General features: G+C 47.0%; 3 protein-coding genes across 3 annotated transcripts in view; all 3 read right to left on the minus strand.

Moving 5' to 3' along the window:
• Nucleotides 1-3,088: 3,088 nt before the first annotated feature.
• LOC128030267 (intermembrane lipid transfer protein VPS13B-like) lies at nt 3,089-11,007 on the minus strand. The gene is made up of 7 exons (XM_052617746.1): nt 10,839-11,007; nt 8,280-8,485; nt 6,414-6,618; nt 6,151-6,335; nt 5,418-5,611; nt 5,148-5,329; nt 3,089-3,530 (listed from the first exon to the last, which is right to left on the minus strand). The coding sequence occupies exons 1-7, from the start codon at nt 10,879-10,881 to the stop codon at nt 3,166-3,168; spliced, it is 1,380 nt and encodes a 459-aa protein (XP_052473706.1). The 5' UTR covers nt 10,882-11,007; the 3' UTR covers nt 3,089-3,165.
• A 169-nt stretch (nt 11,008-11,176) lies between these two features.
• Nucleotides 11,177-12,138, minus strand: LOC128030177 (intermembrane lipid transfer protein VPS13B; the record flags this gene model as incomplete). Its single annotated transcript, XM_052617662.1, is given in 3 exon segments — nt 11,177-11,182; nt 11,306-11,430; nt 11,505-12,138. Coding segments are annotated over 3 exon segments (765 nt in total), but the record flags the coding sequence as incomplete, so codon positions are not given.
• Nucleotides 12,139-14,549: 2,411 nt separating this feature from the next.
• LOC128030178 (tricarboxylate transport protein, mitochondrial-like) overlaps nt 14,550-15,554 on the minus strand; it is a 10,604-nt gene continuing 9,599 nt past the window's right edge. The window contains exon 4 of the mRNA XM_052617663.1: nt 14,550-14,652. Within this exon, the coding sequence (XP_052473623.1) occupies nt 14,550-14,652 (103 nt within the window). The remainder of the gene's footprint in view (nt 14,653-15,554) is intronic.

Consider the following 15,554-nt stretch of genomic DNA (forward strand, 5'->3'; position numbering starts at 1 on the left):
ACTCGGACCAAACCGCCAGAGAGGACCACAGCCAGGACGGCACTAGACACTGCGGTCAGAGACAGACAAACACAGAGAGACGCGGCTGCTGTGGTCAGTGTGTCTGAGCAACTCTGGACACATTCAGACTGCGGCCGCAGGAACAGGAAACTCTTCCAGATACAGACACACATCATGTTCATAAAGAGGGAAAAACCCTTGAGCCTCTAGTGTGTGTGTGTGTGTGTGTGTGTGTGTGTGTGTCTTTGTGTGTGTGGTACAATAGCTGCTGTCACGTTCAGGCATTATCTTACAAACATCATTAAGCGTATCAAGACTGGCGCTGCTGCAGGTGTTCAACTTTTTACACACACAAACTCACTCTCTCACACACACACACACACACACACACAGTTACACTCACAAACACACACAAACTCACTCTCTCTCTCTCACACACACACACAAACTCACTCTGTTCTGCTCTCCTTAGAGTTACAAATGATCTGCTCTTATCATCTGATCGTGGGTGTATCTCTCTATTAGTTTTATTGGATCTTAGTGCTGCGTTTGACACAATTGACCACAGCATTCTTTTGCATAGACTTGAACACTTTGTTGGCATCAGTGGAAGTGCATTAGCATGGTTTAAATCATACTTATATGACCGCCATCAGTTCGTAGCAGTGAATGAAGATGTATCATATCGATCACAAGTGCAGTATGGAGTACCTCAAGGCTCAGTACTAGGGCCGCTACTCTTCACGCTTTATATGTTACCCTTGGGAGATATCATCAGGAAACATGGTGTTAGCTTTCACTGTTATGCTGATGATACTCAGCTCTATATTTCCTCGCAGCCTGGTGAAACACACCATTTGAAAAACTAATGGAATGCATAGTCGATATAAAAAATTGGATGACGAGTAAATTCTTACTGCTAAATTCAGAAAAAACAGAGGTGTTAATTATAGGACCTAAAAACTCTGCTTGTAATAACCTAGAACACTGTCTAAGACTTGATGGTTGCTCTGTCAATTCTTCGTCATCAGTTAGGAACCTAGGTGTGCTACTGGATCGCAATCTTTCCTTAGAAAGCCACGTTTCTAGCATTTGTAAAACTGTAAAACTATATTTTTCCATCTCAAAAATATATCTAAATTACGGCCTATGCTCTTAATGTCAAATGCAGAAATGTTAAACCATGCATTTATGACCTCAAGGTTAGATTATTGTAATGCTTTATTGGGTGGTTGTTCTGCACGCTTGGTAAACAAACTACAGCTAGTCCAAAATGCAGCAGCAAGAGTTCTTACTAGAACCAGGAAGTATGACCATATTAGCCCGGTCCTGTCATCGCTACACTGGCTCTCTATCAAACATCGTATAGATTTTAAAATATTGCTTATTACTTATAAAGCCCTGAATGGTTTAGCACCTCAGTATTTGAATGAGCTCCTTTTACATTATACTCTCTACGTCCGCTACGTTCTCAAAACTCAGGCAATTTGATAATACCTAGAATATCAAAATCAACTGCGCAAAATCCTTTTCTTATTTGGTGCCTAAACTCTGGAATAACCTACCTAACATTGTTCGGGAGGCAGACACAGTTTAAATCTAGATTAAAGACCCATCTCTTTAACCTGGACAACTAGAGCCCAGATACAGATCCCCTGTAAAGACCTTGTCTCAGAGGAGCACCAGGACAAGACCACAGGAAACAGATGATTCTTCTGCACAATCTGACTTTGCTGCAGTCTGGAATTGAACTACTGGTTTCGTCTGGTCAGAGGAGAACTGACCCCAACTGAGCCTGGTTTCTCCCAAGGTTTTTTTCTCCATTCTGTCACCGATGGAGTTTCGGTTCCTTGCCGCTGTCACCTCTGGCTTGCTTAGTTGGGGTCACTTCGTCTACAGCGATATCATTGACTTGATTGCAAATAAATGCACAGACACTATTTAAACTGAACAGAGATGACATCACTGAATTCAATGATGAACTGCCTTTAACTATCATTCTGCATTATTGACACACTGTTTTCCTAATGAATGTCGTTCAGTTGCTTTGACGCAATGTATTTTTTTTAAAGCGCTATATAAATAAAGGTGACTTGACTTACTCTCTTTCACTCCCTCACACACACAAACACACACCTGTGGGGATTTGTGGGTTCTCCAGCTGTACTGGTGACTCTGGTTGCTCTGCAGCAGGATGCTCTCATCTGTGTCCACTTGTCCAAACCGAAGAACTTCCTGTGTGTCGTTACAGATGACGTAATGACTGAAAACCACTTCCTCTGCGTCTACCACACCGTTCTGAAACACAACGAACAGAGCATCAGTTCAGTCACTCATGTGAACGTCTGTCTGATGGTCCACAGACAGAAGAACACCAGCACACGCATGTAAGACGTGTTCACTCTGGAGTCTGTGTGAGATCATCTGTTGGATGTAGAAAAGGTTTGATGAACTGAGATCCAGTTCCTGTACTGGTTCAGACTCATCATCTCTTCAAAGTCTGATGCTTTTTAATGTCTCTCTCTCACACTCACGCGCGCACACACACACACACACACACACACTCTTTACTGGAAACATCTCAACACACCAGTAGCACCTCCAAACTCTGAGTCACACCAACATTTCCCATCATTCTCTCCTCTCCCACTGAGTGTATGAGCTGTTGTTGGACCTGTGGAGTGTGTGTGTGTGTGTGTGTGTGTGTGTGTGTTGTCAGGAGAGCACAGATGAGTGTGTGTGTGTGTGTGTGTGTGAGAGAGAGTGTGTTTATAGAGAAACACAGTAACACTCCACAGAAAAACACTAATCCTCTCACATTTAAAGAGTCACATGATACAGTGATGAAAGAGACACTGTCTGTCCATCACTTATAAACACACCCACTAACATCCAGAACCAGCAGAACTCTGGGACAGATCACATTAAACCGCTCTATAATCTGTGTCTGAGCACATGTGACTGTCTGTCAGGACACTGTGTGTGTGTGTGTGTGTGTGTGTGTGTGTGTGTGTGTGTGTGTGAGAGAGAGAGAGAGAGAGAGTGTGTGAGGTTTGATGGGTCTGTAAGTGAACAATCCACACACACTCCAGGAACTGTCAGAGCAACACCACGCAGCTGCTTTGAAACCCTTTTATTCCCCATCAGTGATGGTCTGGTCTGGTCTCACCTGTGTCCCAGGCCTGCAGCGCTCGGGTCCAGTGTGTGAACGGCGTACTGACCGACGGCGACGTGCAGCGGTGTGAGCGTGGTGTCACAGTGCAGCGTGCGCCGGGAGCGCGTGTGTGTGTGTGTGTGTGTGGCGTGTCCCCGCAGGCTGACCGGCTGGATGATGGACAGGTAGGTGAGGTTGCGGTACTCCAGCAGTCTGCAGCTCAGTGTGGAAGAGAAGCTGAGCTCATGACAGCACTGCATCACGTCACTCCACTGACGCACAAACACACACGGCTCACGCACACACACCACCGCAAACTCCTGATCCTGAGGAGACTTCCTGTCTGGGAGGAAGGGGCGGAGCTTCTGGCACGGCGCTGAGGAAAGAGTGGAATTATACACATTACACACATTCCCAGTCCTCTTGAGATGGTTAATGGTGTCATGACATGAAGCTTAACTAATACAACATTTCATCATTTTTAATATATATTCTTTCAATGTTGCATTTTTATTATTTAATAGATTTTTGATAAGCATTTTATTTTGATAGTATTTTTCTTCTTATTATTTCTTAAATTTTTATGACAAATAATCAGCTTTCCACCAGCTCATGAAGCCCATGGGAAACTCGGACTTAACCTGAGCCTCCTGAAAGCACCTAAAGATCCCTAATTAACAGACTGCAGTTTTCTTTCTAAGAACTCAAATTTACTGCATATACAAACAAAATTGTATACTTTTTTTTTTTTCAATGCAAAAAGATTATTACATAATAAAAGTTAAAAGTGAATAAACATTACAATTCCTCCAGTCTGGACTACATCAAAATAAAGTGCTCTGTTGTTAAATGAAATCATTATCAACAAACTGTCTTTCCACGGCTGAGGAAACAGAAGCAGACGTGTTTACACACTGTTCGATGAAGCTAAGCTGCCATAAATGCATTTACACCACCACATTTCAAATCCATAAAATATTTTATATGATTTTACATATTTATAAATATTTAAAACTTACAAATAAGAAATATTGTGAAAAACACAATGATCCTTTTAAATATGAAGCTAAAGCACCAGCAGGAGGCAGCAAACGACTGTTTTAATGATTGAGTCGATGAGTCATTCACTCAACTGATTTGTTCAGAAACAAGACACTTCATGAATCCATCACTGAATCAATGACTCACTCCTTTAGACCAAAAACAAAAACATGAATCATCCTTTAACGAAATGGCACTGTGTTGCTCAGAGACACTCAACAGTTCTGCTGTGGCTTTGATTGGAACTATTCTTATTTGAGAAAAAACTGTCAATATTGTGTAAAATATAAGTCATTTAATTAAATTTTAAATTCTTGTTAATTGAAATACTATTGTATAAAATCAGTGTCACATTGCTATCGGTGATATTTGGGGGAAAATCTTGGTCGTGTGATGTTGCTTACTTCAATCATATTTGTGTAAAATTTTTCGATATTAAGATTTCTAAGTCATCTAAAAGCTGAACAAATGATCTCTCCATCGATGTAAGGTTTGTAAGGAGGACAATATTTTTCTGAGATACAACTATTTGAAAATCTGGAATCTGAGGGAGCAAAAAATCTAAATATTGAGAAATCAATAAAAAAGTTCTTAGCAATGCATTTTACTAATCAAAAATGTATATATATATATATATATATATATATATATATATATATATATATATATATATATATATATATATATATATATAATATTTAATATATAAGGATTTTTGGCATTAAGAGAAAAATCAATAATTGTGACCCAATCAATGTATTGTTGTCTATTGCTACAAGTATATCTGTGACTGCTTCTGTGCTGCAGGGACACTGATTAGAAATATACTTTTGTTCTACCACAGTATGCATCTATAACTTTGTGTGCAGTTGTGCTTATTTATATTGATTTGTATTGAGTCTCTCTCTCTCAGACAGACTGGCACAACACACACACACACACACACACACACCTGTGCCCAGCTGATCCAGGTTGTGACAGAAGTGCAGCTCCAGGTACGCCAGTCGTATGGAGACACCAACTGACGGCACAAACCACGGCGCGAAACACGAGTCCACACGTGTACAGGCGGCCAGAGCGGTGGGACACACCAGCTGCTCAGAAGGCACCTGAGAACCTGATTCACTGTCCGAACTACACACACACACACACACACACACACACACACAGAGTTACACACCGACACACTGACCTCTGAAACACACACAGGAAACACACTCACCTCTCATCTCCACCGTCACTGGGGCTGTTGAGCACAACCCTCCAGAGGTCAGAGGTCACCAGGTCAGTCTGGTTTGTGTCAGGGGTCAGAGTGGGCAGGGTCAGCTCACACACGCTGCTCTCTGATAGGCTGAACTCTCTGTATGGCACAAATGACCGCTGCAGCTCGTCCCAGAACTCCAGACTGCAGGGCACCTACACACACACACACACACACACACACACACACACACACACGGTCAGTCTTAAAGAGCTTCTGATGTGAAGTACTGATGCTCCATCAGATGAAAGAAACACTGATGATCATGAGAAGCTGCTGCATTAGAACATGAGGAAGCTCATGAAATACAGTGAGAGTCACCATAAAACTGAGCAAAAACACAAACCGAGAGACACAGAACTAAAGAATGAAAGAGGAACATGTCATCCACACACACACACACACACACTCTCAAACAAAAGGTCTCTCTGTCTGTCTCTGTAATAAAATCTGTGCCTCCTGATCAAATCACAATGTTTCCTGCAAAACTGCTGAAACCAAATCACAGAATCAATTAATGGAGGATTTTTGAAGCTGCAATTAATTAAAAAAATAAAGTTCTTAGCTGAAATCAGTTAAATATGATCTATTAGCTGGTTCTGTGTGTGTGTGTGTGTGTGTGAAACTCAAATCCACATTCATTCCCTCCTGCAGTCTTGCTGTGACGGTCCAGTCAGCTAAATGAAGCGCTCACCTGCAGCACGTCCCCGAGGTCGGCTGTGCTGATGTCAGGGTCGTCCGTGGTGTTGAAGGGAACAGGTGTGATCCTGAGGAACGTGATCACACGCGGTTCAGGATACCGCCACAGCATCACACCTGGAGACTCGTCCGTCTCTCTCCAAAACACCACCTCATGAGGCGACGGCAGCTTCTGACACGCTGACAGACAGACAGACAAATATAATCATTCTCTCTTATGCGTGCTATATAAAGCTATAATATGTCTGTGTGTGTTACCTGAGTCTTGTATGTACTGGAAGAGGCCTGTGCGCAGGTCATCAGAGGAGTATTCTGACTGGGCGGGGCTAGGGGTGCGAAGCAGTGTAGAGAGGAGGGGCTTATCATTAGACTCCGCCTCTGTTCTGCTCATCTGATTCCAGTAGCTCTGCAGCTGCTCTTGAATCTCAGACAAACAGTTAAACTGCTGCTGCCCCCAAAACACCTGCCAAAGACACACAGATGGAAACAGTCAGTCAGACAGACAGACACAGACAGAAACCCATACAGACAGAGACACCGACAGACAGTCAGAGGCACAGACAGAGAGTCAGAAAACACAGACAGACACAGACAGACAGAGACACAGAGAGACAAAGACACAGACAGACAGTCAGAGACACAGACAGACAGACAGAGACACAGACAGTCAGAAACACAGAGAGACAGACACAGACAGTCGGAAACACAGAGAGACAGACACAGACAGTCAGAAACACAGAGACACAGACAGACAGACAGACACAGACAGACAGTCAGAAACACAGACAGACAGACAGACAGAGACAGAAAGACAGACAGTCAGACACAGACAGACAGACAGACACAGACAGACAGTCAGAAACACAGACAGACAGACAGTCAGAAACACAGACAGACACAGACAGACAGTCAGAGGCACAGACAGAGACACAGACAGACAGAGACACAGACAGACAGAGACACAGACAGACAGAGACACAGACAGTCAGAGACTCAGACAGTCAGAGACACAGACAGACAGAGACACAGACAGAGACACAGACATACACAGTCAGAGAGACACAGACAGTCAGAAACACAGACAGACAGACAGACAGAGACACAGACAGACAGACAGAGACACACACAGACAAAGACAGACAGTCAGAGGCACAGACAGAGACACAGACAGACAGAGACAGAAAGACAGACAGTCAGAGACACAGACAGACAGACAGACAGACACCAGACAGACAGACAGGCAGACATTCAGAAACACAGACAGACACAGACAGACAGACAGTCAGAAACACAGACAGTCAGAGACACAGACAGACAGAGACACAGACAGACACAGTCAGAGACACAGACAGACAGAGACACAGACAGACACAGTCAGAGAGACACAGACAGTCAGAAACACAGAGAGACAGAGACAGACAGACAGTCAGAGACACAGACAGACCAGACAGACAGACAGAGACACAGACAGACAGACAGAGACACACACAGACAGACAGCCAGAAACACAGACAGACAGACAGACAGAGACAGACAGACAGACAGTCAGAAACACAGACAGACAAAGACACAGACAGACAGCCAGAAACACAGAGAGACAGTCAGACAGACAGAGACACATAAACAGTCAGACAGAGAGAAACACAGACAGAGATATATCAGATCAGCTCTAAATCACAGTGACCTGCTTGCTCACCTATTTATTTCATGTTGCATGTGAGTGTTCAGTATTCGCTGTTATGAGTTATGAATCTACTGCAAGTGTCAGTCAGCTGAACGATCGCTAACAACGCTTAAACCAGTTAGTGGGACTGACCACCAGTGTCTATCTCTGATTATTGCTACCCAAATTGCTCCATGATTGACACTCTGGATGCATTTAATGCAAAACAGTTGCATCATTAAGGGAATCGAATGTCTCACGGCTAGTGAATTGTCTCTGTGTGTGTGTGTGTATTTGGCCTGAGTCAGCAGGAATCTCTGACTCAGAATGAGTCCGTGTGTCTCTGACTAACAGGATTGAACAGGAACATTAGGGGATTTCTGCACGTTCAGCAGCCACACTCAAAGCGTATGATTCCATATGAAGCGTTGTAAGGACACATGTTGAGAAAGACATCATACCTGCAGAAGGCCTCCCTTCAGGTCAATCAACACTCTCGGTGGTCCAGACGAGTCGAGGGCGGGGCTTCCACTGTGTCTGCACCAATGAGCCTCCAGATCCGCACTGCAGGAGAACGGACCCACAAACACTGCACTTCTGTCCTTCAGACCCGTCCGCACCAACACGTCCTCGCACTGAACCGACAGACAGACCTCCTTAAAACCATCTAGAGAGAGAAAACAGACAGAAATAACATCAGTGTTCGTTCTTGAATGGTGGAGGGAGGGTTTAAACGGCAGTCATCGAGCACAGTCGGTCAGGAATCACGTGTTTGCGTGTTTCAAGTGCTGCACTGTTCTTCCCGTGTGTCTGTTGCTGCTGCCGTGTATCCAGGTGTCTGACAGTGTTTTGGGCGCTTCAGATTCAGATTCACCTCCTCTGATGGATCATCCACGGACACACACGTCTCCATCTGGCACTGACACTCAGCTGTAGCTCATCTTTGGCTCAGTGAATGACAGGACAGATTTAGGAGCGTGTGGCTTTGGTCTGGCAGCAGTGTGACCTTCATAAACAACGCTGAGTCCCACAGGAGAGACACACACACTCAACACTATAACACACACACACACACACTCAACACCATAACAAACACACACACACACACACTCACATCCTGCAGATCTGCATCAGTTTACAACAGCAGTACAATTCCAATAAATGAATAAAGACTAGTATGAAGGCCATTTTACTATGATATAAAAATTAATATTCAGTGTTATTACTGATTTGAAACCAATGGCACTATCTGATGAGAATACAACTTGAACTGAACTTGAATTCAATTAACTCAAGACACTAACAATAACTTTGCAACCTAACCTCATTCACTTATTGAACTGAACTGAGATGATGTGAATAATGATCTGTTGTCTTCTGTAGAGCTGCTTTACGGCTGAAACTGAATTGGTTTCATAACTGATTAATTTAACATTAACACGGTTTCTTGTTCTTCCTGTGATTTCCCTGTTCATCACTGTGAAGCTGCTTTGAATCCGTCTGGATTGTATAAAGAACTACAGAAGAAAATGTGACTTGACTTGATACAGTCCTGCGTCACACATTCACTTGATATACAAGCATCCCAGAAGAGCAACAACATCCAGCTTCCACACGCAGTCCTGTAGCATTAAAAACTTATTTAGCATGCAAAACCTCACAAAAGAGAGAGCACACGGTCATCTCTGCACACAAACACAAGCAGGACTGCAGAACCAGCACAAAAGCTCTCGTTCTCGTCTGCTGTTTACCAGCGTTTGGCCAAGCTCCGATTGGACTGTGTTTAATAAAGGCACATCAAACTATGGGCTGCAGAGAGAGTCCGCCTGGCTCGCGGCCGGACGCATGTCTCATGCTGCAGTTATGTTCAATCCAGTAAACAAGTGCAAATTGTTGAGGTTTTAATTAAAATTCTTAACAATTACTTTATCTGGAGAAGCTCTATGCCAGCATCTGTTGAGCAGATGGGCAGCACAGAGACCGGCTCTAGCTCGCCGAGTCCAGGCCCATCACATGAACAAGAGGGGGGGGGGGGGGGGGAGAGGGGGGGAGGAGAGAGAGAGACAGAGAGAGAGAGAGACAGAGAGAGAGAGAGTGTGTGAGGGAGAGAGAGTGAGAGAGAGGGGGAGGGGGGGAGAGAGAGAGGGAGAGAGAGTGTGAGGGAGAGAGAGAGTGAGAGAGAGTGAGAGAGAGAGAGAGAGAGAGAGAGAGAGAGAGAGAGAGAGTGAGAGAGAGACAGAGAGAGAGAGAGAGAGAGAGAGAGAGAGTGAGGGAGAGTGAGAGAGAGTGAGAGAGAGGGGGAGGGGGGGAGAGAGAGAGGGAGAGAGAGAGAGTGAGAGAGAGACAGAGAGAGAGAGAGAGAGAGGGAGGGGGGGTAGAGAGTGAGGGGGGGGGGGGTGAGAGAGAGGGAGAGAGAGAGAGAGAGAGAGAGAGAGAGAGAGAGAAACACGCTCACTTCCACTGATGTTCACAGAACTCACACCCACCATCATCAGAGTCAATCTGTAGGACTTTTCCAGTTGTTCCTCATTTAATGGAATGGAACAATCAGGAACAAATAAAAATATTATTTTACTCAATATATTTACAAAAAAAAAAACATCTTCAGAAACAACAAATAAATGTTGAGGAGGTGAGTTAAAATCAGATATATCACTGAGTTTTAGCTGTTTGAGCTCATTATTTTAAATTATTAGTCATCATCAGGCCCCCCAGGACCATCATCCTCAGAGCCCCGAATCAGGACATCAGACGCGTCTGTAACTCTGCCCCAGGACCAGCACGCATGACGGGAAACACACTTCCTGTGCGCATCCGCTGCGGACACTCGCCCTCAGCCCTGTTAAAGGCTCACAGGGATTAACTGGATTTCCGGGCAACGTAAATCAAACAAACGCTCTGATTATCTGCTGCAGTGCTTGGTTGGTAAGAAGAACAGAGCTGGATTAAAGGCCCAATCAAGAGAAACCACACACACAGTGCATGAATCAAAGGAAATGCATGGCATGTATGCGACTAACCTCCGGGTTTGATGGCGTTCTTCAGCGTCAGCGCACCTGTCATGGCCGACACAGACAGGGTCAGACCTGGGGCCGCGCCGCGTGCTCCTCCATCTCCACACTGACCACCATCTGCACCGTGTGCAGCGAGATCTTGTGGAAGGGAACGGGTGACTGCAGAGAGCGCAGCAGCACGTCAGCTGTGGGCGGGGCCTCGCTGCAGTGGTGGGCGGAGCCTGCAGGTGTTCTGGGCTGTGCCTCGCCCTCCCTCTCAGGAAAGAGCCTCTTCCAGAAGACCTTCGCCTGCTCAATTTTGGCCAGAGTGGGACTAAGTCTCACCGGCCGACTGATGTCCACCTTCAACTCTGAGAGAGAGAGAGAGAGAGAGAGAGATGGAGATGTGATCAGGCTCAAGCACACACACACACACACACACACACACACACACTCACTGAATGACTGGTCCGGTCTGATCAGCTGGAACTCACCTGGTCCAGTGAGGAAGTCTCTGATGACCACAGAGGGATGCCGGTCCGGCTGTCAGCTTCTCCTGCGACCGTCTGCAGCCAGAACACGCTGTAGTCTAGAGCCTCTGGGAGAGACTTCCCTGCGTCTGAGAGAGAGATGGACACACACAGGTCGTGCTCTGGTTCTATCTGTATCTGTAGCGTGTGGAGCGTCACTCACCCAGACTCTTGTAGTTGGTTGCGACTCCCTTCAGCGTGAGGTCGAACAGCGACAGCTCCAGCCTCTGTTTGCGATGGTGGCAGCTGATTAAGACGGAGGGCTGCGTCACCTGCAGGAACAGCATTGGCTGCAGGCTGCAGTCTTTGTCTCCTCTGCGTCCAGGCTGTCTGACCACCGTCACGCCCAGAGCCTGTCTCGCAGACGAGCGCCCCCCCAGGACCCCCGCCGACCCGCCCGCAGTGTTAGCGTTCAGCAGATCCTCGGCCGTCAGCGAACACAGACCCCCGCCCTGAACCGCCTCGTCCTCGGGCACGTCCAGTGCGCTCTTTCCCGGCCGCGGGGGGGCGTCGGTGGGGGGGCTGGCCGCAGGCGCGGTCGTGTACGTCATGAGAGAGATGCGTCCGGCGGTGAGGAACACATCGAACGGGATGAAGCTGAGGTTCTTGGTGATGGTGGGCTGCTGTGACGGCCGGGCGAGGCGGTGCTGACCCGTGCCACTCTGACGCTCGATCTGGACGATCCGCAGACGAGCGCTGTCACTGCCGAACCCACTGTCCTGCCCGCAGGGGGCGCTGCTGCCACACACACTCTCCACCGAACCTGACACTGCAGACTGCGGCTGATGACCGCTCACCTGGACACACACAGAGACGATCATATTCAACAACATTAACAAGATATCTGATCCTGCAGTGGGCGGGGCTTCATGTGAGTGAGACGCAGCATCAGTGGCATCACACACACACACACACACACACAGGGTCAGATCCAGTTCAGAAGCTGTACTCATGAGAAACCTCATGCGCTTAGAGCTCAGCGCCAGAGAATGTTCTCCTCAAATCTCAGACTCCCTTTGAAGAAAATAAAAGCGTTTAAAATGCGTTGCGGCCTCATTCTGCTTCCTGTGAAGTCGCATTCGCTCAGAGACGTGACGGCCGCCTGTGCATCAAAGCCCCGAGACCCCAAACTCACGACGACTGTTCTGCAGCTCAACCACAACAAAGACACGAGTGGGTCGCGCCCCGCCGCAGTGACGTTACAGAGGGACGCGTCTCAGAGGCTTAATTCTCCTGTAACACACTGCAGGAGCGAGCACACACCATGCGTCTGGACACTGAACATCACACTCACGGAACGAAGAACAGTGCTTGCTCTCCTCCGCTCAGTTCAGCTGCACAGATTCAACAAACAGATCCGTGGATCCTGCCGCGAGCCCAGTGACTCACTGTTCCCGGCTCTGCTGGAAAAAACACGGGAATCCAACATCATTTACCCAGCATTCATGCAGTAGCGCGAGACCAGAGTGTACAGCGCTCCAGGGGTCAGGGGTCAGGGGTCAGGCGGTGACCTGTGGGGTGCGCTGCAGGTGAGAGAGGGTGAGCTAACTGAATGAATCTAAATGATGACACTGCTGTCTTTAGACATGAATCTGAACTGAAACATAGTTGAGTGTCCAGCACTGATCCTGCTGTTTTCAAACATCACATGACTTCAGAACTCTTACTGTATGGAGTGCATTTGTACTAGAGACATTCTGCTGATCATATGCTTCTGTGTTCCAATGATTTATTCACTCCTTTAAGAGGACAGACAGAACATGCTTCATTCTTACTAGGAAACCAGGACCATGAGGCCGTGCTCACAGGAAGTTAAACTCAGTTCCAGCTCTCTGCAGTGCGCCACCTTCACCAAACACCAGCGAGCTACACTTCAAGCATGAGGTCATGGAGCGGCTCTTTAACCCCAGCGATGCTTTGCTTTGGATACGTCAATGAGGAACAGCGACGTGAGGAACCCGGGGGTGAGCGAGCGGTGAAGGCAGAGAGACGGGGTCCAGGTGGCCCTCAGACTCTGGGGGGCGATGAGGAAACCACGGGCGGAAACCGCTGAAGCACACAGCCGCTGGCAGAAACCATGTTTACAGCGAGACCGACCGGACACGGACCGAACCGTTTCATTTCATCTCCATCAGAGCTGCGGCTCGCCAGAAATGTGACTTCAGCAAAAACACCAGACAGAACAAAACACTGCGTTACCATAGAAACACATTCCCATCAGCACCAGAACAACGACACGAGCACATCCAGAGCTGCTGAATTAACCTAACATGACAAGAACCGAAAATAAACCCAAATACATTTTCATGGCTCCAAAACATTAAACAATTTAAACGATGCCAGTCAGGTTGGAGCTTGGCAGTTGTAAAACACTACAATAAACCCAAATAACCTGAAACTAAGACACTGAATAAACTACAACTAAACTTAAACGGTGATAGAGTAAATGCTCTAAAATTCAAACAGATGCATGATGCATGGGGCAGTCCTCTCGCTGACCTTCAACTATCCAGATATTAAACTAAGAGGAAAGGAAGCAGAGAACATGCAGGACGCTGGTTCCTGATCAGACTCGCCCTCACCTGTTGTTTTAAACATGTGATCCTGCTTATACAGGTGAAGACATGTTTTCTCTCCTCAGCAGTCGAAGGGCTCCAGTTAACCCCTCTGTAACCGTGACCCCGTGTTCCCTCGGGCACCTGAGCTGAAACCAGAGCCAAACTCAGACGTGTTCAGACGCCTCGCCTCACCGCACATATTTGTTTCTCTTCAATGTAATTCTGCGCCTGATGGTTTAATCTGGGGTTTCACGCCAATCCTGACAAAGCGTTACGAGCGGAGGCCTCAGCTGCTACTGATCTCCAATAGATCAGGTTTCGGAGGTGAATTGGGGAATGTGCCACGCCGCTGGTCTCGGCCAGCACTGAACTGTTTTGACTGGCTGTCAATTATCAGTTGATTCTGGTACGAGAGGTCAGCGAGCACCGAGAGAAAAAAGAATGACTTGGTTTCATAACAGCCTGGAAGAGGCTAAAAACACCAACCCTGAGAGCGAACAAATATTTGAGATTAGCCACAGTGACACCCCTGCTTCACAGATGTTTAGCAGCCAAACACAGGCTTATTTCTGTTCTGAACTGCGAGCGGGAGAAAGAAAACACACGTGACCTTCCTGGCGTGTGTAAGTGAGAGGTCTTCTGAAATCAGCTCACAGGTCAGAGACGCTGAACATCTGACCCCTGGAGAACCAATCCCAGCTCCAGCGCTCAGATGACCTCTGAAGAACCGCTGTGGAGGAACCAGAAACGTCCCTGAGCGAATTAAAACACTCTCATTCCACACACGCGTTCACATCATTACACATCTCCACAGAACTTGACTGAACTCTGAGCTTCCTGTTTCCAGAGGAAGAGCGACAGGGATATTCTCCTCTTCCTCGTGTGTTTTTCTCAGCTTCCTCAGACGTCTGTGTCTTTAAACAGATGTGTTATTATTCATGCAGCTGCTATAAACATGTCATCAGTTTAACGAACACACTCTCCATCAGGACAGAGGAAGAGTGTGTCCACTGGAGGGCGCTCTGGCTCGACTTACACACTTCACACACTGGGCTGTTAAACATCATGTCCTGAACCCAGGTGAACTCTGGGTAGTGACGCTGTGAGTCTGCAGGGGAGGCAGAGATGATTCAGCCCAACATCACTCCCACAATCAGATCCAGATGCGTCTCACCTCCACACAAACCCACGGCCGCCCCGAGACACACTCGAGAGACACGAGAAACGAGACGCAGAGCGTTTCCCAGGCAAGAACCCGAAGTGTGTGTGTGTGTGTGTGCGTGTCTCAATCAGCGCTCGGTGCGTGTTTACGAGATGAGCGTGTGTTGTTTATTCAGCAGATGTGTGTGTGTGTGTGTTTGAAGGCTCTTAGCTGCACATCAGAGAGACAGACACGAGAGAGAGACAGCGCTCCTCCATCCTCACACAGGCCGCTGCCGTAAATATTTTTGTGTGCCGTTCCATTAGAGTGTGTGTGAGAGGCGCCGAGCCCCCGCCCTCTGTAAACACTGGAGCATGATGGGAAGAGGAGACAGCAAACACACATCAGACCAGGGCTGCACGGTATATCGCTTCAGCATCGAGATCGCGATGTGTGCGCATCCGTGAGAGTCACACTGCAGGAGACTGATCGTTATATTTACACTGATTGTGTT

Source organism: Carassius gibelio, chromosome A16 (assembly GCF_023724105.1).
Source record: "Carassius gibelio isolate Cgi1373 ecotype wild population from Czech Republic chromosome A16, carGib1.2-hapl.c, whole genome shotgun sequence".
NCBI lineage: Eukaryota > Metazoa > Chordata > Actinopteri > Cypriniformes > Cyprinidae > Carassius > Carassius gibelio.